We start from the raw sequence: 24,866 nt of genomic DNA on the forward strand, positions 1-24,866 counted from the left end.
AGCTAATTCAAAATGGATCATCAATTTAAATGTACAATGCAATATTTTAAAACTTTTAGCAAAAATTAAAAAAAGAAAATCTTTGGTATCTAAGAGTAGGCAAAAAATTCTTAAACTTGATACCAAATGGAGAATCCATAAAAAGGAAATTTGACAAATTGGATTTCCTCAAAACTAAAGCACTTACTCAAGGAAACATCCTATTAGGAAGAAGAGAAGATAAGCTACAGATTGGAAGGAAATATAAGGGTCAGTGAAGAATATATAAACAACCCTGACTGATATGGCTCAGTGGCTGAGTGCCAATCTGTGAATCAAAGGGTTGCTGATTGGATTTCCAGGCAGGGCACATGCCTGGGTTGTGGGCCAGGTCCCCAGTAGGTGGTGCACAAGAGGCAACCACACACTGATGTTTCTCTCCCTCTCTGTCTTTCTCCCTTCCTCTCTCTAAAAAATAAAATAAATAAAATTTTCTTTAAAAAGAATATATAAACAACTGTCAGAACTCACAGTAAAACAAACAAAAACAAACCCCCAAACAATCCAATTAAGTAATGAGGAAAAGACATGAAATTATATTTCACCAAAGAAGATATACAGATGGCAAATTAGCACATGGAAAGATATTTAGCATCATCAATCATTAAGAAAAACATAAATTAAAACTACAATAAGATATCTATACAGAACTACCAGCATGTCTAAAATAAAAAATAGTGGCAAACCAAATGCTGACGAGTATACAGAAAAACTGGATCACTCACACATTGCTGATGGGAATGTAAAATAGTACAGTCTCTCTGGAAAACATTTCAGCAGTTTCTTAAAAAAAAAACAACTGAACATTCAGATTTAATTAATGGGTATTTTTCCTAAAATAAATACTTATGATTACACAAAAACCTAAAATCTATACATATATATTCATAGTAGCTTTATCTATAGTAGCCAAAATGGAGAAAAACATCAGACATCCTTCAGTGGGTGAAGGGTTATATCACAACTATTGTGATACACCCATTCTGTGCAATAAGAAAAAGGAATGAACTATTGACACATGCAACAACTTAGATCAATCTTCCAAAATTATGCTGAGTGAAAAAGAACCAGTGTCAGAAGGTTATATACTGTATGATTCCATTTATATAACATTCTTGAAATAATACAGATTACTGGTTGCCACAGGTTGAGAATTGATGGGGGCAGGAGGAAGAGGGTATGGGTATAAAGGGAAACACTGGGCCCTCCATCCCAAAGAAGCTAAATACACATTCTTTTCAAGTGCACATGGAACATTTTCAAAGATAGACCACATGATAGGACACAAAGCAAGCCTCAACAAATTCAAGAAAATTGAAATTATATCAGGCATTTTCTCAGATCACAAGGGACTGAAACTAGAAGCCAGTCCCAAGGAAAAAAAACCAAAACACTCAAAATCATGGAGATTAAATAGCATGCTATTAAACAATGAATGGGTCAAGAATGAAATTAGGGAAGATATCAAAAAGTTTTTGGAAACAAATGAAAATGAACTCACAACAACACAAAACTTATGGGACACAGCAAAGGCAGTCCTGAGAGGGAAGTTCATAGTGATACAGGCCTACCGAAAAAAGATAGAAACATTTCAAATAAACAACCTGACCCTATGTCTACAAGAACTCAAGGAACAACAACAAAGACAGCCCAGAGCAAGTAGAAGGAAGGAAATAACCAACATCAGAGCAGAATTAAATGTCATAGAGACTAAAAGCACAATTCTAAGGGTCAATGAATCTAGGAGCTGGTTCTTTGAAAAGATAAACAAAATTGACAAGCCTTTAAGCAGACTCATCAAGAAAAAAAGAGAGAAAACCCAAATAAACACAACCAGAAATTAAACAGGAACACTACAACTGATACCACAGAAATACAATGGATTGTAAGAAATTGCTATGAAGAACTATATGCCAAGAAATTTGAAAACCTAGGTAAAATAGACAAATTTCTAGAAAAACATAATCTTCCAAAACTCAATGAAGAAGCAGCAGAAAGCCTGAACAGACCAATAACAGCAAATGAAATTGAAGCAGTAATTAAAAAACTCCCAACACACAAAAGCCCTGGACCAGATGGTTTCACAGGAGAATTCTACAAAGCATTTAAGGAAGAGTTAACCCCTTCACAGACTATTCCAAAAAATCCAAAAAGATGGAAGACTCCCAAACTCTTTTTATGAGGCCAGCATCATCCGAATCCCAAAACCAGATAAAGACACAACAAAGAAAGATAACTTCAGGCCAATACCGCTGATGAACATAGATATTAAAACCCTCAACAAAATATTGGCAAACTGCATCCAACAGTACATTAGAAAGATCATATACCATGACCAAGTGGGATTCATCCCAGGGATGCAAGGATGGTACAATATTCACAAGTCAGTAAATGTAATACATCACATAAACAAAGGCAAGGACAAAAATCACATGATCATATCAATAGATGCAGAAAAAGCATTTGATAAGGTACAGCACCCATTTATGATCAAAACACTCAGCAAAGTGGGAATAGAGGGAGCATTCCTCAACATAGTAAAGGTCATATATGAGAGACCTACAGCCAGCATCATATTCAATGGACAAAACTAAAATCTTTTCCACTAAGATCAGGAACAAGACAAGGCTTTTCACTTTCACCGCTTCTATTCAATATAGTATTGGAAGTTTTAGTATTGGATGTTTTAGCCACAGCGATCAGACAAGAAAAGGAAATAAAAGGCATGCAAATTGGAAAGGAAGAAATGAAACTGTCACTGTTTGCAGATGACATGATAGTGTACATAGAAAATCCTATAGACTGGGCCAAAAAACTGCATGACCTAATAAATGAATTCGGCAAAACAGGGGGATACAAAGTCAATATCCAGAAATCAAAGGCATTTTTGTACACCAAAAATGAAACAACAGAAGCAGAAATCAAAAAAAAAAATCCCATTTGATATTGCAAAAAGGAAAAAAAAAAACTAGGAATAAACCTAACCAAGGAGGTAAAAGACATGTATAAAGAAAACTACACAACACTGAAGAAGGAAATCAAGGAAGACACAAACAAATGGAAATATATACCATGTTCATGGATCAGAAGAATTAACATCATCAAAATGTCCACATTACCCAAAGCAATTTACAGATTCAATGCAATACCTATTAAAGTACTAATGGCATATTTCAGACATAGAACAAACACTTCAAAAATTTATATGGAACCATAACGACCCCGAATAGCTGCTACAATTTTGAGAAAGAAGAGTAAAGTAGGAGAAATCACAATACCTGATACTAAACTGTATTACAGGCCACTGTAATCAAAACAGCCTGGTACTGGCATAAAAACAGGCACATCACCAATGGAACTGAACAGAGAGCCCCAAAATAAACCCAAGCCTGTATGGTCAATTAATATTTGACAAAGGGGGCTGCAATATAAAATGGAGTAAAAATAGCCTCTTCAACAAATGGTGCTGGGAGAACTGGACAGCTACGTACAAAAAAAAAATGAAACTTGAGCACCAACTTACACCATACACAAAAATAAATTCAAGGTAGAGAAAAGATTAAATATAAAATGTAACATTATCAAAGTCCTAGAAGAGAACATAGGCAGGAAAATTTCAGATATTTCACACAGAAACATTTTTACTGACATGTCCCCTAGAGCAAGGGACATAAAGGAAAGAATAAACAAATGGGACCTCATCAAAGTAAAAAGCTTCTGCATGGCTATAGAAAACAGTATTAAAATCAAAAGAGAACCAACTGTATGGGAAAACATATTTGCCAATGATATCTCAGACAAAGGTTTAATATCCAAAATACATGAAGAACTTACATGACTCCACTGTAAGATGACAAGCAACTCAATTAAAAAGTGGGCAAAGGACTTGAACAGACACTTCTCCAAGAAGGACACACAGAGGATCCAGAGACACATGAAAAGATGTGCAATATCGCTAGCTATCAGAGAGATGCAAATTAAAACCACAATGAGATACCACTTCACACCAGTCAGAATGGCCATCATAAACAAAGCAGCAAACAAGTGTTGGAGAGGTTGTGGAGAAATGGGGTCCCTGGTGCACTGTTGGTGGGACTGCAGACTGGTACAACCACTGTGAAAAACAGTATGGAACTTCCTCAGAAAACTAAAAATGCATCTGCCTTTTGACCCAGTAATTCCACTCCTGGGACTATATCCTAAGAACCCTAAAACACCAATCCTAAAGAACCTATGCACTCCAATGTTCATAGCAGCACAATTTACAATGGCTAGATGCTGGAAGCAACCTAGATGCCCATCAGTAAATGAATGGATCAAAAAACTATGGTCCATTTACACAATGGGATTCTATGCAGCAGAAAGAAGGAGCTTCTACCCTTTGCCACAGCATGGATGGAGCTGGAAAGCATTATTCTAAGTGAAATAAGCCAGGCAGTGAAAGACAAATACCATATGATCTCACCTTTAATGGGAACCTAAACAAGAAAACAAACAAACAAGCAAATTATAGACAAAGACACTGAAATGGAGAACAGGCTGAACAGAGGAGAGAGGGGAGGGAATTTCAGGGGAATTTCAGGGGAGAATAGAAAGGGTTTACAGGAACAAATATAAAGGACAAAAACTAGTGTGGGATGGGAATGGGAGGGAAGTGGAGAGGGATGGGTGGGTGGGCTGGGATGTGGGTAAAAGGCAAAAAACTGTGCTTGAACAATGATTAAAATAAAAATTTTTTAAAAGAAAAAAGCAACACTGGGGTCATTGTGGGGATGGAAATGTTCTGTATCTTAACTTGTTTCAATGTCAATATCCTGGTTGTGACATTGTACTAGAATTTCGCAAGATGTTAGTATTTGGTTGGGAAAGGGCACAGTCAAGATTATTTTTTACAAGTGCATATGCATCTACAATTACCCCCCAAATATGCTTAATTTAATTTTTAGAAAACCCTCAAGAGCCAAGAATTCCTTCTTCCTCTATACTCTATGCACCCTTCCTACAAAGGCAGATGTGCTACCATACTTCTAGAGTTAGGGGTGGCGATTAAAGAAAGGCAGGAGATATCAAAAATATCTCCCAGCTGCCTTGTATCCTAAATACTGTTGTGCTTCCCATTATTTCACGGAAAGTGAGAGCCAAAGGAGTGGCAACCAGGGAAAAATGAAAGAGAGGTGTCTGTAGTCTATGTACACAGGGCATGTGGTATGTGGGGGGTCTGAGCATCCCAGAGTTAATAAGGGTTAAGGTTCCATGCAAGGAGTACATGCCATTTAGTCTAGGGCTACGGGCCACTGTCACTGATTGTATGGACAGTGGCCATTCAACAGGTGCCTATTTTCAGTTCACTAGATTTTTCCAGAGAGGTTGTGTTCTTAGAGTATTTCCCCAAATCTAAAAAACTTATCATTTAATGAACACCCACTGTGTGCCAGGCACCAGACCACCTCTTTGCAGCCCCTCTGTGTCCCCTTGGTCCTATTATCAGGGACGGGCTGCCATCTTCATATCCTAGCCTAGGGATCCATGTTTGGGGGGGAAAAAGGGATGTCAGATCAAGGCCAGGCCTCTTGCCCTAGATCACATGCTTCTTCCTGTGTGGATTTTCTGGTCCATAAAGGTCATCGTGCTTCCACTGTGGGAGGGAAGCATTGGCTCAAGTCCCACCTCCCCACAAGAAAGAAAACAGCATTCAGCCTCAAGAACTCAGGAGGTATCTCTGGACCAATTAAATCAGAGAGGCTGTTGATGTGTAATTGGTTTTAAAATCAGCAAAATTGCCTGTCTGTGGATGAGAATATTGAAATAGCAAAACACCCCATCTGAGTGGTTCTTGTAAACCATGGCAGAGACCTTCTGCAGACAAGGCCAGGCCGCCTTCTGTCAGCTTCCTCCTTGAAAGCAGTATCTGGTTCTGATTGGCTGCTGGGGATAAATATTTACGGGTCTGTGTAAACAGAGGCATCTGCCTCAGAGTCTGTTGGCAGGATCTCCACAGTAGCACCCAGGAAAGCCAATGAGATGGGGGAGGGGGCTCTCTGAGCTGGCTATCCTTTTTCTATAAATTGACAAGCACTGTAGTCTTCCAGACTCAGGGCTGAATGTCTAATTGAATTTTAAGACCAGGATAAGAGTGTTGGCTCCTGCTGAGTTCAAGAAGCCACAGTTTACTGGAGAGAAAGGTCCTGAGAGGATATGAACATCCCTCCTGAGGCCCCAAATCTTAAGCCTGCCTGCCAGGCCCTGCAGGCAGGCTTGGGATGCAGATACCATTGGGTCAGTCCCAGCTCCGCAGCTGACAACTTTGAGAGTGGGGTTACCTCAACCTGAAGGAGACACAGCTTCTCATGGGGATGAAATTCTTCCTCATGGGCTATAATGACTACCTAAAGCAACAAGGGACAGAAAATGCCCATGACATGGACCAACATCAAAGGGACCTCTCATGCACAGAAGCTGCTAACATCTGAAGAAGAGACTCTCAACTGAGCTGCACAAAATTATGGTGCTTAAAATACAGATTCCTTGGCCTTACTTCTGTCCCACTGGAAAACCACTGGGCCTGAAGAATTTGTTTTCTTGTTTCTTTTTTAAGGAGCTTGCTAGATAACCCTGATCAGTTGGCATTAGTCTCAAATCTCAGTTGGCGCAGAAAGCCCTCCTGGACTATGACAGGCAGAGGGGTGAGGCCGATAAATACCAGCAGAACTCTTTCCAAACATACTCCTTTGGCTCTATCCTGTCGGCTCTTGTCCTAACAACTCTGCTTATACCAGTCTCTGCAACAAAGACCTCTGGAAGCAGCTCTTGTCACTGGCTGCAGATGCCTGGGCTGCCAGTGGAGATGACAATACACACATGTGTCCTGCACCATGTTCTCAGTGAGCCCTGTGTGAGAAGTGCTGTATGGGGGGCTGTGGAGGTGTGTGGATACCGGACACAGAGGAATAACATGGGCTTTGCAGAAGACATCTGGCTCCACTGCTTTCAGGCTTTGCTACAATGGTGTTAAGGCCTCCATGAGCTCCACCCTCCTAGTGGCACAGCAAAGAGGTTGGGCTGAGAAACCTGGTAGCTCACAGAGGGACCCCTGTTTGGGGGCCAGGTGAACCACCTCTTTTCCTGAGGAGAAAGGTTTAATGAAATCAATTGCTGTGTTGGGCCTCAATTGACTCTATGAGAATTTAGGGGCAGATTTCATCTGAGCTCAAGGGCTTCTCTCTAGACTTCCACTAAGACAAAAGAAGCTCAGCTTGGCCATGGCCTCCTGCAGGACAGCAGCTGACTGGGCCCAATGCCACAGGCCCCAGTCTCTGCCCAGTCCCAGGAAGGGGGTTGGAGATCTTGGGGCTTCAACGAAGATGTCCTGAAAAGCACCCACCCCATAGTATTAACTGTAGTACTGCTATGCATCAGAAAGCTGTCCCTACCCCCATAACCACAGGCAGGCAGGCATGCCTGGAATTAGGAGAGAGTAGCTTTCTGGAAGTGAAGGATTTAGGAATACTGTTTGCAGTGATGACCACAGTCCCTGGGTCTGTTGCTGGCACTCCCATGCCCTGCTGATCCAATGCTCCCTGTGTGGGCTCAGCCTCACCCCTCTCCTTTCCTCCCTTCTGGATGCTTCATGATACCTGAGTAGGGCTGGCTGGTCCTCCATCTTTAACCTCTTCTGTAAGTATTCTTGTTCACCTTCTGCCTCAACTGAAGAGCAGCTTTCCCTGAGGAGTACACATCCCTGTGCCGTTTCACAGACTATTTTCCTTGATGCTCATGACTCCAAAGCAGGTCAGGTAGGTGACTTACTTCTCCGTGTTCCTATTCTTGACTCTTCCTCCCTCTTTTCTGTTTGGAGCAGCTGTTTCATCTTCTTATTGCTATGTTACACCAACCTCTATCATGCAGATCTGGCTTCCTGTTTCATCTTTCTCCTCCCCATCACTACTCCAATTATTGTCCCGGTAGCTTCAATGTCCATGTGGATAACCCAGCCTGAACCCTCCTCTCTCAGACCCTTGACTTCCCAACTTTGGCAGTCTAACCTCCCACTCACTCCCACAATCACATCCAGGAACTCATCAGTACCAGTAACTGACACCTCCTGAAGTCTGTTTCAGGCATCCAACCCTCTAACGACACACTTGACTTTTTGGTTCACACACTCTGTTACCAACACTGCAACATGACTCACCTCATTGACACCCCAAAACCATGAGCTCCACTACCTATTTCTACTACCCATTATCCACCTCTATCTTTCACTTCCCTCCTGTCATGGGCTAAACTGTGTTCTCCCAAAATTCCTAAGTTGAAAGTCCTAACCCCAGTATCACAGAATGGGACTGTATTTGGAGACAGGGTTTTTATTGAGGTAACTGAAGTCATTAGGATGGGACCTAATACAACATGATTGGTGTCCTTATAAGAAGAGGAGATTAGGACACAGTGGAAAGACTATGTGGGGACACAGGGAGAAGATAGACAACCACAAGCCAAGGAGAACCTCAAAAGAAACTAACCCCACTGATACCTTGATCTCAGACCTTTAGTCTTCAGACTAAATAAATTTCTGTTGTTTAAACCACTCAGTATGTGGTACTTTGTTATAGCAGCCCTAGCAAACTCAGTTTAGATTCCAACATTATAAACATTCCCTAGCCACACCTTCCTTCCTTTCCCTTAGTCATAATCACCAACCTTGGCTGAACCTAGTGACCTATCTTTTCCTTGCCTGAACCTGAGGAGCTGAATATTGTGGGGTAGAATTACAAAACAATATTGATTAGTTTTTCCTAAATGTATAACCCCAAGTCCTGAAATATGAGCTCAAAACAGTCCATAAATCTTATCAAGTTTCATGAGTAAGCTCTCTTTCCCACTTTCCAAGAGGCTATTTCATGCATTCTCTTTTGTCTAAAGAATCCCATCTTTTCTCTTTTGTCTTCAGAATCCCATTTTCTGCCTCTCAGCTCAGGGCCACAGCTTTGCTCATCTTGAGACCAGACACCAGAAGTTGGGAACATTTTCACACTTCTGCCACCACAGAACAGTCTACAGTCCTTGTGTTCAAGTTTCCATTTTCCTTGCAGCCCCTTATTCCCTGGCTTCCATCTCCTTTAGTCTTTTAAAAAAATTCTACCCCTCCATTTATCTCTTACCTCCTAATTAACAGTTCTGTTTTGGGATTATGCCCCTGTGTTTGTTAGCATAAAACCACGCCCTTGCCTTTCCTACTAAAAACACTTCCCTTTACCTTATCCTCCTGCAGCAACTCCCCCATTGTCTGCTCCTTTTACTTATTTATCTTTTAAAAAGATTTTATTTACTTATTATTATAGAGAAGGGAAAGGACAGAGAGAGGGAGAGAAACATCATGTGAAAAACATTGATCAGTTGCCTCTCCTATGCACCTGGATGGGGGACTGAACCCAAAACCTAAGCAAATGTCCTGATAGGGAATCAAACAAGCCACCTTTCACTTCATGGGATGATGCCCAACCAACTAAGCCACACTAGTCAGGGCATTTTCCTGCTTCTTTTAATACCAAAATGTCTGAGAAGAGTCATCCTCACTTACTGATTGTACTCATTGACCTCATCAACAATTTATTCCTGCTGTTGGATCACTACCATCAGCATACAACCATTCATTCTTCCTACTATTTCAATCTGACCTTTGTGAAAGTCAATGATGACTCTTCCTTGAGCTCTCATCAGCATTTGGTGTGATTGGTCACTTCCTCCTCCCATCTTGGATCTTTATGTCTCATCTGGCTTTCTCTTGACTCCAGGGCTGCTCTTTCTCAATCCCCTTAGCATCTTTCTCTGCCTGACCTCCGAGGCCTCATTTTTCTGCTTCTAGATGATCTCACCCAGGTCAATGACTTTAAATATCATTCAAGTGCTGATGGCTCTCAAATTTATATCTCTGTACTGATCTTTCTTGAGTTCCAGACACATAGATCTAATCTGATGTCTCCACTTAGATGACTCAAGGCATCTCAACCCTGACATACCTGGAAAGGACTTCCATTTTATAGCCACCTCTTCACCTGTTCCTATCCCAACAAAGAGAGCCACCATCTACTCAGTTGTTCCAATCAATGATCTAGAAACACTACTCACTTCTTTTATGCTTCCTTTTCTACTTTGAAATATGTTTAGATCTCACCCATGTCTTTATGTCTTCCCCCTCAACCTTAGCCCAAGCTGCCATAATATTTTACTGACACTGAAATTATTTTTTAAATAGTTTCCCCATTTGCCTTCAATGGGAAAGGGCCATTCCAGAGAAGAAGGCTCTTCAAAGTATTGGTTTCCTGCTGTTCAGGTGATACAGTCAGTGCTAACTGGATTTCCAAAGGGAAGGGATGTGCAGCCCCCTTTTCTCTGTCATGTTTCCCACAGAAACAGCACTTCCATTCAGAAAACCAGATCGAGTGCCATTAACAAATTAATTCCAATTAGTACAGCTCATGCACTGAGACCTCAAGGTAATCCCAGCAGTACTGCAGGAAGATGGCTTGGCCTTGCCTGCTAATAAAGTGGAAACCGTACTGGAAGCAGAAGCAATTATTTTGATGCCAGTCACTGTCCCTAGAGGGGAGAAGGGTAGGATTTGATTACACCATGGTCTCCTAAGGGAATTAACTGACTTTCAAATGATAAGTTATTAATTCCCCAACTTGGCACTTAAGTCGTGAAAACAGGCTCAGTTCTCAAACTCCTTTGTGACCTGTGTAACTCCCTGGTTAGAACCAAGCATTCACATGTGCCCAATAAGTGAATGAAAGGAAAATTAATTGGTAACTGGGAAATAAGTCTGGGGCCCAGTATCCTTAATAATCCTTCAGTATTTCATTTAACAAATATAATTGAACCTTTACTGTATTTGGCACAGCAAGTTCAAAGTTAAACCAAACAGATAAGGTCCCTATTCTCCTGGATCTTACTGACTGGGAGAGTTTGATGCAGGGCAAATAATCAGCATGAATCAAACAAATGAAACGCTGACTTTGGCAAGTGAGAAATACAATCTAGATGAGAAAACAGGGCAAAGTGACAGAGTGTGGTTGGGGAGAAATGCTCAAGGAGGTCCTGAGGTGGTGACACATGACCTGAGCTCTGGATAGTGCAAAGACCCAGCCAGCCCTGTGGGAAGAACTTTCTAGGGAGAGGGGTCAGACAAGGCAAGTGCCTATTGTCAGAGAGCAAGGTCCCCTTACCTCCTCATTCTCCCAGTACATTCAGCATGGCCATTCTTACCAGTCGGGTTGCTATCCTCATGGTACTGGGCAGGGCAGATATCCCTGGTGGGCAGTTGGCTTTGCCCACAGTCAGTCTGCCAGCCTTGATGCCATCCATCCCTCCTGTTGTTCTTATGTCACAGGGATTTGCACAATTTCCACCTCTTCCAACAAAACCTTTTGAAAGCTTCCCAATTAGAAGGGTCACCTTCCTGCTCTGAAGTCCTAAAACAGTTATTTGGCACCTGCTGTCTCTATTACCTTACATTAGTAGAAGTCACATTAACATGTATTTGAGCCTGCTCCCTCATGCCCTCTCTTTCCCTGTCCCTATCTAGTAGCTTCAAGGGTGGGTGCTTCTTCCTACCTCTTACACTCCCCAGGCCTAGCCCAGGTCCTCTGCAAGACACTGAGGGAGTCTAGATGGACACCTGGCCAAATGAACACCTGATGGGCAGATGGAGGCTCATGGGAGTCTCACTTCTCATCCAGGAGTCTCTAACATAGGCAGGAAAGGAAGGCTCTTCATCCAGTTCCTTGGAATAGAGCTGGCCTTGGGTTTGAAAAATAGTTTCCAGAGAATGACTTTAAAATGTTAAGGCAATACTAGATTTCTTGTAGGTGTACTTGGAAACTTTCAGCTTAAAGATGAAAAGTTTTAGGACCAAAAACTCGTGTAAACATGGCACCTCCCAGAGGTGGGCTCCATTCCAACTCTTCATCTGACAGCTCTCCCAGTAACTCAGACCCTTCCAGTGAGAGCCACCCATGTTAACAAGTAAAACACAACTGCTAAATTGCTGCAAGCCTTCCTCCAGCTCAAAATCTTCCTGCCCCCATCATTTTCAGACACCCCAGGATTCCAGGGCTAGTTAGCTTCACCCATGAAGCTAGAGTATTGTCAGATGATGTAAGAGGGTGCCAAAGGTGCCTTCAGCATCAAGGCACCTTGGTCGACAGCAATGCTTGCCACTGGGGCCTGAGTTGGAGGGAGGTCTCAGCTACCCAAGCAATGGCAAATAAGAATGAGGCATGGTGCCCAACCCTGCAGGAGGAAAAACCAATGGGCTCAAGGATGAGATGAATGTGGAGATGCACTGGACACTGCTGCTGACCTTTCACGAGGACTGTCCTGGCCTCAGCCCACTGGCTCCTCCCGTCTGATGTCAGCAGGCCGATTGGAGGCAAGCGTTCATCCTCGTTGGAAGCCATTTTGACTATCTTTCTCAACTGAGTGAACAGATCCCCCTCACTGAGACGGCGGAAATTAATGACAACATCCAAGACAAAGAACTGTGGGGGAAACAGGTCAAACACATCATTTGTGGCAGCCAGCCCACAGTGCCAGGCCCTTCACTGAACCTTCACATTTGAGAACAGCTGGAGATGGTCAGGCTCGAGGTTCCCAAGGTATGTGATGGTTTTGAATAGTCACAATTTGGGGACCAGAATTCTTGTCAACTGTTGGACTCCAAGCTGCCCCAACTGAAAGAAGTCCAGATTAAAATTAGCTAAAAGAACATTTGCTTTTGTGGTTCCTAGTTCATATAAAGGCCATTATGTTTGCGGGAAATTGAATATAAATTGGTACAATCACTTTTGGGGAACAATTTCTATTAAAACCAAAAATTTTCATACCCTACAACTCAGCAGTTGCTCTTATAAATACATATTTTGGCGTAAGGCTTACAGAAGATATACCTTTGTGCCCCGAAAAATGTACAAATGAAAATACATATCAGCATTGTTTGCAGTAACAAAATGGTAGAGGAGCCTAAATAGCTCCTGTAGGAAATGGTCAAGTAAAATGTAGTATACTTGTCCAGTGCATGTCTACCTAGAAGTTGAAAGGAAAGAAATAGGTCCATGTACAGCTTAGGGATAGATCTCAAACACACAAGTAGAGGGACAAAACAGCAAGGAGGTCCCAAGAGTCTATAAAGCTGCCTTTCTGGTGTATAGTCTCTTAGAAGGCCATAGCCTAGGTGATTGCATGTGGAAGTCTAAGGCCATGCTGAGTCTCATTAATGACCCTGAGTATATCCATCCAGGCAGCTCTATTGACCTGACCTGCCTGGTCAAGGCTGGAATAGAAGCCCAGTGAAGGTGTTTTCAATTGATGACCCTCCTCGTTCTTAAAACCTAACCAGTGTAGAAAAATGGACCTGACAGAGAGTCAGGAGGCCCCATTTGGGGGCCACTCTGCCACAGCTCACTGTGTAACTTAGGAAGGGGGCTAAGCACCCTTGGGAAAACAGGAATGGATGAGCACACATGTGCCCTCCCCAGCAGCAAGAGGCCACTTACCTGGTTGCAGCAGGCCACAATGATATGCTCTGGCTCAGGCATGACACTGCTCTTCTGGGACACCAGTGTGTCCTGGGTGTGGCCAGGGAGGCGGTAGGAGGAGAAGAGGGCATAGTATTGCTTCATACAGAGCCGCTGCCCTGACAGCTGGCCCTTGGCACAGTCAGTGGGGATGGAGTGACTGGAGAGGGAGAGTGGGGAGGGAGGGAATAAATCAGAATTGGTTCCACTGTAACTTGATTAGACAAAGCAGGGCACAAAAATCAGAACTGCATTGTGATGGCAGTCAAAGAGCTTGACTCCTTACTTTTAAAGTAGTGGAATGCTCCATTTCCATGCCCAAGAAGACCCTCAGGGTTTTCTCACACCTTCATTAGTGCCCCTTACCCCTGCTTCATGCACTACAGTGCAGACCTTACCATTTTAGCCCCCTTTGCCTTTGCTTATGCTTATCTTTGCTTGGCATGTCTTCACCCCAAACTTGCACTCAACTAATTGTTTAGAAAAACCCTTTCTACTCTTATAAGAGCCTATTCCTTCATCATCTCTTCTAGAAGCATCCTCTGAGTTCAAGAAAGGAAATTCTCTTTTTCCTGTGGTGTTAGCATGTCTCATGTTCTATCTTCTTCCCTCTCTCTCTCCCTCCTCCTCTTTCTTTCCCCTTATTTTTTCCCCTTCCTTCCCTCCATCCTTTCAGACAACAAATATTATTGAGTATTCCTTTGTGCCAGGTACTATTCTGGGATCTGGGGGACATAGCAGCCAACAAGACATGAGTTTACTATTTTAAAGGGATGCAGAGAGCAAGCAGAAAATTGGTAAATGTGAGGGTTTCAGGTAGAGATTCAGGGTGGCAAGGAGGAGTGGCCAAGGACAATCTTACTGATGATGAGATGTGTGAGCTAAGCCCTGAGGGTAAGATGCAGCCATGGGAAGAGCTGAGACCCATCCATGGGGTGTCCCATGACACTTCTGCTCCAGGTGTGGGTATTAAACAAAACTGTAATGATCAACCCATAACAGAGTGAGTATGGGAATCCAGAGGGAGCTTTCAGAAACATTGTACTAGCTGAAAAGAGGAATTTTATGTCTGTTGAATCTAATAATAAAAGTAGTTTCATCACATGTCAGAACACGAAACAAGTCTCAACAAATTTAAGACGATTGAAATCATATCAAGCATCTTCTGTGACCACAGAGTTTTTAAACTAGGTATCAATTACAAGGAAAAAACTGAAAAACACACAAACACATGGAGGCTAAATAACGTGTTACTAAACAATGGAGGAATTAATAATGAGATCAACAAAGAAATCAAAAGATACCTTAAGACAAATAAAAATGGGAACACAACAACTCAAAATCCAAAGGACAGCAAAATTATTCCTAAGAGGGAAATTCATAGCATTACAGGTCTATCTAAACACACACACACACACACACACACACACACACACCAAGAAAAACTTAAAATAAACAATCAAACTTTACACACAGAAGAACTAGGGGGAAAACAACACACAAAGCCCAAAGAGAGTAAAAGAAAGAAAATAATAAAGATCAGAGTGGAAATAAATTAAATTGAGTCTAAACAAATACAAAACAATACAACAGATTTCTGAATATTTATTTTGTGTCCTGCTACCTTACTTTATCACTGCTAGTAGTTTTTTCGGTGAATCTTTAAGGTTCTCAGTGAAATCAAGAGCTGGATCTTTGAAAAAACTAAACAAGATTGATAAACGTCTACCCAGACTCATCAAGAAAAAAGAGAGAATCCAAATAAATAGAATCAGTGATGAAAGAGAAGTAACAACCGACACAACACAAAAACTAAAGATTGTAAAAAAAAATTAGAAACAACTGTATGCCAACAAATTAGACAATCTGGAAGAAATGGATAAATTCTTTTTAAATATTTTTTATTTTAATTGTTGTTCAAGTACAGTTTTCTGCCATTTACCCCCATCCCAGCCCATCCCCCCCGCCCTCCCCACCTCCCTCCAGTTTCCACCCCCACCTTGTTTTTGTCGATGTGTCCTTTATCCTTGTTCCTGCAAACCCTTCCCCTTTCCCCCTGAAATTCCCTCCCCTTTCCCCTCTGGTCACTGTCAGTCTGTTCTCTATTTCAGTGTCTTTGGTTATATTTTGTTTGTTTTGTTAATTAGGTTCCTGTTAAAGGTGAGATCATATGGTATTTGTCTTTCACCACTTGGCTTATTTCGCTTAGCATAATGCTTTCCAGCTCCATCCATGCTGTCGCAAAGGGTAGGAGCTATTTCTTTCTTTCTGCTGTGTAGAATTCCATTGTGTAAATGTACCAGTTTTTTGATCCATTAATTTACTGATGGGCACCTAGGTTGTTTCCAGCACTTGGCTATTATGACCATACAATCTTCCAAACCTGAATCAGGAAGAATCAGAGTATCTGAGCAGACTGATTACAATTAATGAAATCAAAATGGTAACTAAAAAATTACTAGCAAACAAAAGCCCAGGACCAGATGGCTTCATAGGTGAATTTTACCAAGCATTCAAAGAAGAACTAGTACCTTTTCTTCTCAAACTATTCCAAAATTTTCAAGAGAAAGAAAGACTCTCAAGCTCATTTTATGGGCTGGCATTATCCTAATTTGAAAGCCAGATAAAGATACTACTGAGAAAGAAAATTACAGGCCAATATCCCTGATAAACATAGATGCTAAAACCCCCAACAAAATATTAGCAAACCAAATTCAGCAATACATTAGAAAAATCATAAAACATGATCAAGTGGGATTTTTTTCCTGAGGTGTAAGGTTGGTAAAATATCCACAAATCAACAAACATGATACACCACATAAACAAAAAGAAGAATAAAAACCACTTGATCATATCAATAGATGCAGAAATAGCATTTGATAAAATTCAGCACCCATTTATGATAAAAACTCTGTGCAAAGTGGGAACAGAGGGAACATATTCAACATAATAGAGGTCATATATGACAAACCCACAGGCAACATCATACTCAATGGGCAAAAATTAGAAGTGTTTCCCTTAAGATCAGGAACAAGACAGGGTTGTTTCACCACTCTTATTCAACATAGTTCTGGAAGTCCTAGCCATAGCAAGCTGACAAGAAGAAGAAACAAAAGGCAAATTAGAAAGAAAGAAGTAAAACTCTCATTGTTTGCAGGTGACTTGATACTGTACATAGAGAAACCCAAAGATTCCACCAAGAAACTACTAAAACTGATTAATTAATTCAATAAAGAAGCAGGATACAAAATGAATATGCAGAAATTGGTTGCATTTTCATACACCAAGAATGAACTATCAGAAAGGGAAACTATTTGATATATTTACAATTGTATCAAATAAAATAAAGTACCTAGGAATAAATTTAACCAAGGAGGTAAAAGACCTGTATTTGGAAAATTATAAAACACTGAAGAAAATGTACAAATAAAAGCAAGTATATACTGTGTTCACAAATAGGAAAAATATGGACACATTGTAAAAATGTCCATACTATGCAAAGCAATCTACAAATTTACCACAGATTTGATAGTATTTACCAAATCCCAATGGTGTATTTTAGAGATTAAAACAAATAATCATGCAATTTATATGGAATCACAAAAGACTCCAAATAGCATAGCAATCTTAGGAAATAAGAACAGAGTTGTAGATATCATGCTACCTGATATCAAACTATACTATAAGGTTATATTATTCAAAAGATCATCGTACTGGCATAAAAACAGACATATAGATCAATGGAACAGAATAAAGAGCCCAGGACAAGCTATGGGCATCTCTCAGAATAACTGGCACAAGTACCACAAGACATAGGGCAAAAGAAAGCCCCACCACAAAAAGAGAAAATATGAGCTGGGACACCCTGCTTTTAATGCTGAGATTGGTCCCCACTGCATACACATGGTCTGAATGCAGGGAGGCAACAAGTACCGAAACTTGAGGTTGGACATGGAAAACTTCTCCTGGAGGTCAGAGTATTGTACATGCAAAGCGAGGATTGTTGATGTTTTCTATAATGCATCCAACAACAAAATGGTCCACACTGAGACCCTAATAAGAGCTGCATTCTGCTCACTGACAGTACACTATACGGATAGCAGAACGAGTCCCACTAGGCACTACCCTGGGCTGCAAGAAGAAGGATAAGCTGATCCCTGAGGGGGGAAAGATTTCAAACAAAAAACAGTCAAAGAAAATTCAGAAGAAATATGATGAAAGGAAAAAGAATGCCAATGTCACAATCAGCAGTCATCTTGAGCAGCAGTTCCAGCAGGGCAAGCTTCATGCTTGCATCCTTCAAGGCCAGACCAATGTGGCCGCACAGGTGGCCGTATCTTAGAGGGCAAGGAGCTGGAGTTCTAGCTGGGAAAAATCAAGACCTTGTAAAAGCAAATAAATCCTTCTACCGCCTATCTTAACTCATGTAATAAATTTTATTCTAAAAAAAAAAAGAATGGAAAGCTCAGGAATAAACCCATGCCTATATGGTCAAGTATTTATAACAAAGGAGACCAAGAACATACAATGGGGTAAAGACCATCTATTTAATAAGTGGTGTTGAAAAAATTAAACAGATAATATGCACAGAAAAAGAAAATAAACCACTTTATTACACCAATACAAGAATAAAATAAAAATGGATTAAAGACTTAAATGTAAGACTCAAAACCATAAAACTCCTAAAGAAATCATAGGCAATAAAATCTCAGGCATTTCTTGTAGCAACATTTTTTTTTCTGATATATCTCCTTGGGCAAAGGAAACAAAAGAAGAAAATAAACAAATGGGACTACATCTAACTAAAAAGTTTTTGCACAGCAACAAAAACCATCAATAAATGAAAAGAAAATCCATTGAAATTGAACAGGACAACATATTTGCCAATGATACATCTGATAAGGGGTTAAGGGATAAGGGATAAGGGGTTATACATTATATAATGTATAATGTTCTTTATACATTATATCCAAAATGTATAAAGAACACAAACAACTCAACACCAAAAATAAACCATTCCATTAAAAATTGGGCAGGGAATATGAACAGTTTTCCAAAAAGTACATAGAGATGGCCAATAGGTTTAGGAAAAGATGTTTAAATCATTAATCATCCAAGAAATGCAGATTAAAGCCACAATGAGATACCATCTCAAACCTGTCAGAATGGCTATCATCAGTAAATCAACAAACAAGTATTGGTGGGGATGTGGAGAAAAGGGAATCCTTGTGCACTGTATGTGGGAATGTAGATTGGTGCAGCCACTATGGAAAACAGTACAGAGGTTCCTCACAAAACTGAAAATGGAACTGTCTTATGACCCTGTGATTCTACTTCTGAGAATACATTTGAAGAAACCCAAAACACGAACTCAAAAGAACATACACATGCCTATGTTCATTGCAATGTTATTTATAGTAGCCAAGATATGGAAGCAACCCAAGTGCCTATCAATCGAGGACTGGATGAAAAAGAGGTGGTACATTTGTACAATGGAATATTACTCAACCATGAAAAAGAAGAAAATCTTACTGTTTGTGACAGCGTGGATGAACCTAAAGAATATTATGCTAAGTGAAATGTCAGTCAGAAAAAGACAAATACCATATGATTTCACTTATTGTGGAATCTAAAGAATGATGTAAATGAACAAAGAGAACAGAAACAGACTCATGAATACAGAGAACAGACTGATAGTTGTCAGAAGAGAGAAGTGTTGAGGGACTGGGTGCAAAAGGTAAAGGGATTAAGAAGTACAATCAGTAGTTATAAAATAGTCACAGGAATGTATAGTATAGGGAATATAGTCAATAATGTTGTAATACTATATATAGTGTCAGGTGGGTAGTGGAAGTATCAGGGGAACACTTTGTAAAGTATATGATTGTCTAACTACTTATCTGTACACCTGAAATTAATACAAAATAATATAAAATGTAAATTATAATTGAAAAATTAAAAATATAAAGTTAAAATCTAATTTTTTAAAAAAGTGGTCTCATATTTTGTACCTTTGTACCATTCTCTACTAATTGATTTTGTAGTATTTTACAAACATTTTACAAAATTTAAAGGAACACTGCAGATTGTTCAATGAACACTGGTTTAAGGCAGAAAGGAAAGTGGGGTTGAAGCCAAGTACAAAGGCTCAGAATGAGGAGACCATTTCCCTCAAGTAGCAGGTGACAAGGCTGACTCTCCCTTCTCTATCTTCTTGTGTGTTCTCTTGATTCTTGATATACATACTCTTGTGTACATATGGAGGAATGGGAGCATTTTTAAAAGATCAAGGTAGAATAGTGCTTATACCAGGAAAAGAAACTATTAACAGCTAGGCCAGCGGGAGCAAAGGTCATCCTGACTCTGGTGGGTGATAGGGTCTTATTTACTCCTGACAGGAGCCAGGAACACAGAGATGAAAAAAGACAAGTTCCCTGCCCTCTAGAGCTTCTTGTCCAGTGTGTCAGGGAGACAGGTGAATGAACAGGCTGTGCCAGAACAGGGCACTACTTTTACCAGTCTGGGCCCAGTCCTACCTGTCCAGCAGGGCCTTGTAGTTCAGCACTCCAGAGATGAGGTTGGCGGCAAACCTGCGGGGAGAGATGAGGCCTTAGCCTCTCCTCTCAGGGTCCCAGGCTCCCTCTCTCTCTCTCTCTAATCTCCCTTTTTGTTTATTTCCTTCTATCTTTCTTTCTGCCTACTTCTTTCCCTCCCTCTTCAATATCTCTCTCTCACTCTCCCTCCCTCTATCCCTCCCCCTTCTCCCCATCCTCTCCTCCAACTCAATAACCACTCACCAGATGCCAGGTCTCAGTAGTGCCCTAATAGGATGGTATACCTACTGCCTCCTACCCATCTCTATGTTGTCAGCTTTTCACAAACTTTGGATTAAATGTGGTCCCCTGGGAAGAACTCCCAGAGGAGAAGACACTAGGATGTGAACGAGGAGCAAAAGGAGGAGGGAGAGGAAGCCAGGAGAGGACACAGAGCAGGCAGGAAAGGGCTCACAGGCAGACAGGGGTTGGGCTCTTTCTAGGAAAGGCTGGTGCTAGGGCTGGACTGGGCCAGAACCCTGGGGTTGTAGAAAATTCAGTCTCTTGGGAAAAGTAAGTAATTTAGTTCCCTAAATGCTAGTGAAAAAGAAAGCAGGTGCTGAGGCGAAAAGCACCAGAAAACCATGCCATGGAATCATGTCATCTTAACTGTTCATGGAGGAATGAGCCCTGGCTTAACCACATCAAGAGGAAAATGCCCACTTGAATGCAATTTTGAGAACTGTTCTCAGAAGTTATTCATCCATCTATACATGTCCTTTTGACCAGGGGAGGCCCTTGTTGCAGGGGAAGAAGGAAGGCTGCCCCCAGACCTTTGGATCCGTCTTGGTGAGAAAGCACATGTTGGAGGTCTCCCAAGCATAGCTGAGTCATGCCTGTAGGCGAGATGGGCTCTGCCTTTCTTTTCCTCCTTCTGAACTGTCCCCATACTGTGTCCCATTCAAGTCCTAAAATTAGAGACCTGGATTTGGGTCTGAGTGACTCTTGTAGGGAGATCCTTTCTCTTTGCCTCCCCCCCTTGCATAAATGGCCCTTCCATTGTCATCAGTGGGCCCAGAGGCTATTCCAGTAACCCAGTGAGCTGTGAAATTGCAGCAGATGTACAAGATCTGGCAAAGGCAGCTGGCAGGAAGAAACCATTACCAACCACTCTGAGCCTCTGTTTAGAGCTGGGGGCTGGAGGGCAGCCGAGGCCTCTTGGATCACCTGGGGCATTGCATCCTACCAACAAGTCCCAGCCTCAAGTACTGGCAGGATGAGAGTGTAACCACCTCCTCCCAGGGCCTCAGCCAGGTCAAGACTTGCCATGGGGACATCTGAGGGCCCATGCCCTCCATTAGTGTCCACTCACCCAAAATGTGTTTATTTCTCATGTGCAGCCTTGCCTAACCTCTTTCCTGATCCCATGGCCTGGACCAACCCTGCCTCAGGGTCATTTGGCCTCAGAAAGCTCTGCCAAGACACAAAATCTAGCCTTTCCTTCCTGGTGCTAGGGCCAGGACCCCTTCCCCAGGCAGACACCCAAGCTGTGAGCCCAAGAGCACAGTGACCTCACCTTAGCTGGTCATTGGTGTCCTGGAAGTGTTGACGAGAAAAGATCACAGCTGGGCTGGAGTTGACAGGCAGGGCTAGGCGGTTATTGAGATACATGTCATTCAGCCAGTATTCAGACACCTGTGGGGGAGAGTAGGGAAGAGGAGCCATTACCCACAATGTTCATGTACACTCCATCGAAGAAAGGGCACCTTGCTTATGAAACACACCAACACCATCCTGGAAGCCCCAAGAGACAATTGAGATACTTCACTGAATCATTCATTCCTTCCTTCCACAGGACCATGTGTTTCCCAACACACATGCCTGTCCTTGCCCTGTACTCTATTCTTTCTTCCATCCCAGGTTCCCATCTGGGTTGTTTGGTGTTTTATCCATGACCTCTGCCCATCCTTATGAGGGTCCCATTCCTTTCACCCCTCTATGCTTCCCTGACCTAATCAATACCTTCTGCTGCTCATCCCTATCACCCATCTGTCCCCCAAACTTGTCCTTGTCTGTTCATACTTGTCCCCCATCCTTGTCCCACATCCCTTTCCCCCATCTGTCAGCCCTATGTCCACATACTGATCTCACATGCCACATCTTGTCTGTTCCTTGCCCTTGGCCCTATCTGTCCCCGACCCCTGTCTCCCATCTGCACCATCTTTGTCACCTACCTGTCCCTCACCCAAATCCCTCTGTCTCCAAGTCTTCCTCCTGCCCTTCTGCCTTGTGAGTCCTATGTCTGCCCCCCAGTCAGTCTCCTCCTGGCAACTCTTACCCAGTTAGCTGTCTTCTCCTGCCGCTCCAGTAGCTTCTGCTGCAGAGTCTCGCCAAGGCCACCAGGGGCCCCAAACTGCTGCACAATGGCCTGGCTCTGCCTAAACTGCTCCTTAGGCACCAGATGCTGCATGCAACGCAGGTAAGTGGCCAGGGTCTGCTGCAGTGGGGGTACTGGAAGTTTGGGAAGCCCCTGGAAGAGAGGGTTCACAGGCATTTGTTGTGCCCATCCTTATGTGTTACCCTTGCCTGTCCCCGAATTGATGCCTAGTGTCTCTCTCCATCTGCTGCCATCCTGGTTCCCTATTCTGAGACTCACGTATTTTCAGGCCTCAGCTCAGCAGAATTGTGAATTTAGGAAGTTCCTGTTTGCTTTCTCCCATACCTCAGCCCTGCCCCCAGGATGGGACAAAGTGCAGAGGAAAAGACCCTGATGTTGATCCCAGACAGACCTGGATTTACACACTGACCCTGCTGCTGACCAGCTGTTCGATTTTAAGCAAATCACCCCTACCTCTATTCCTCAGTTTCCTTTCCTGTCAGATGGGTGTAATAACCTCTCCTCATAGGATCAAAGAGATCATTGATGTGAAAATTCTTATCAACCATAGCAAATGGGTCTAAGATGAAATAGTCCTGTTATTGATATTGACTGCTCATCATTCTTAATTTAGAAACCATTCCCAGCTGGAGCTCCACAATCCAATTGATCTCTGGATCCAAACGGTGTGACTCTAATGGAGATATTTGAACAGGTGAAAGATGGTGGGAGCTATGGTTCATTGCTTGTCCTAATGACCAGAATCATGCAAGATGTTTCCTGGAAAGGTGACTCATGCCTTGGACTTCTTATTAAATCCCTTCTAGTTATGATACCCAGAGAGGGGTATTCTACTCCCTGTGGGTAAGGGGATAGGATGGGAAAAGTGCAGTGGAAGTTCCTCCTCTTTTAATCTTCCTAAGTCTTAGCTTCCTTATCTGTAGGAGACCATTCTACGTGGTATGGGCCCAGCTGCCACTCGGAGATGCACAGGACCCACACCTATGGATAGGTTCTCCTGTGGGGAATCAGGCCTGCAGTGTGCCTAAGCCACTTTGAGTCTTGCTCTTGCTAAAAAATTCCCTCGCCCTGAATTGAGGACATTTACTGCAAAGTAACTTCCTAAATTCCATGCTAAACCTTCCAAGGATGAGTGTAACAGGTTCAACCACTTTTGCCTTTTCATTTGCAAATATCTCTCTTCTGTGATGTGATTAATAGCATTGGCTCCTTTGTTTTCTGTAAAAGGTAACCACCAAAAGCCAGCCTGTGCATAGTAAATGAGGACCATCATGTATTGAGAAACCCAATAAAGGCCAGTTGCAGCAAGGGCCAAGGCTTTTGCTCTCTTTGAGAGAAAAAAAGAGACATTTTTTTCTCTTCACATGGTAGTCCGTGTGAATGTCTCATTTCATCCATAATGACTTGGACACTATGGGCCGGTGTCTGCATCACTCATCCACAGGACATAAACAACAATTCCTACCTGAGAGGGGCCCAAAGAAAATTAAATGAGAGAAACAACTGGCCACAATAGGTATGTTATTAAATGTTATAATGCCGGTGTCCTTATCCTTCCAGAAGAATTCCTAAGAGGAAACTCATAATTTCTGGGAGCCCCCCAAAGTGTGGAAAGAGTCTGGGCCCCAAGATTCCCAGTTTACCAGTTGTGTTCACCAGGGATCTGACATATGTATTCAATCATATTACTGCTTAGCCTCATTGACAGATGAGGAAGCTTAGACCCAGAGAGTGGAGAGACAATCCAAGGTCACCCAGAAATTTGGTGACAGAGTTGATACCTGAAATCAGTCTTCATCCAATATTCATTTTGCTCCTTCTTCCTCAACAATTCTCTTCTTTCTCTCTTGCTCTCTTTTCTATCCCCTTTCTTTCTTCCTCACTCAGCTGGTCACAATGGGAAACCAGGACTTTTTATATTATTGCTTAAATTGTACAAAGTAGGCTGTCTTCTTTAGAGGTTTCTCCTCTGTAGAGTGATGGAGACAGTGAATTTCTATCCCAGCAGGCTGTGGAGTGAAGGGGCCTGTTGAAAGCCTTCCTCCACTCTGCTCTCCACACAGGCTGGAGCCCCGTGGCTGCCCTGGACAGATGGGACTGAGTGAACATGGCTTGATGAATAAATGGGGTTCCTCCACTTTTCAGATCCTGTGTCTAGAGTTCACTGCCTTAGTGCGAGGGAAAAGGCTGTCAGTGCTAACTAGAAGATGTTGCTACACTGAGGACCACTCGAAGATGGGTCTAGACAGCATTTTAAGCTATCCAACCCACTCCAGAGAACCAGGTCCAGGTCCTCCATGTAGCTAATCTAGTTTCCTCTTT

General features: G+C 42.1%; 1 protein-coding gene across 1 annotated transcript in view; it reads right to left on the minus strand.

The window, feature by feature from the left end:
• The window catches only part of CHAT (choline O-acetyltransferase), a 72,424-nt gene that overhangs the window by 44,064 nt on the left and 3,494 nt on the right, over positions 1-24,866 (minus strand). Inside the window, exons 3-7 of the mRNA XM_045842234.1 lie at positions 22,485-22,676; positions 21,723-21,841; positions 20,150-20,203; positions 13,593-13,773; positions 12,401-12,578 (exon numbers count right to left, since the gene is read on the minus strand). Of these exons, the coding sequence (XP_045698190.1) occupies positions 12,401-12,578; positions 13,593-13,773; positions 20,150-20,203; positions 21,723-21,841; positions 22,485-22,676 (724 nt within the window). The remainder of the gene's footprint in view (positions 1-12,400; positions 12,579-13,592; positions 13,774-20,149; positions 20,204-21,722; positions 21,842-22,484; positions 22,677-24,866) is intronic.

The sequence above is a fragment of the Phyllostomus hastatus genome, unplaced genomic scaffold, assembly GCF_019186645.2.
Source record: "Phyllostomus hastatus isolate PE091 unplaced genomic scaffold, TTU_PhHast_1.1 phas_contig_38, whole genome shotgun sequence".
Lineage (NCBI taxonomy): Eukaryota > Metazoa > Chordata > Mammalia > Chiroptera > Phyllostomidae > Phyllostomus > Phyllostomus hastatus.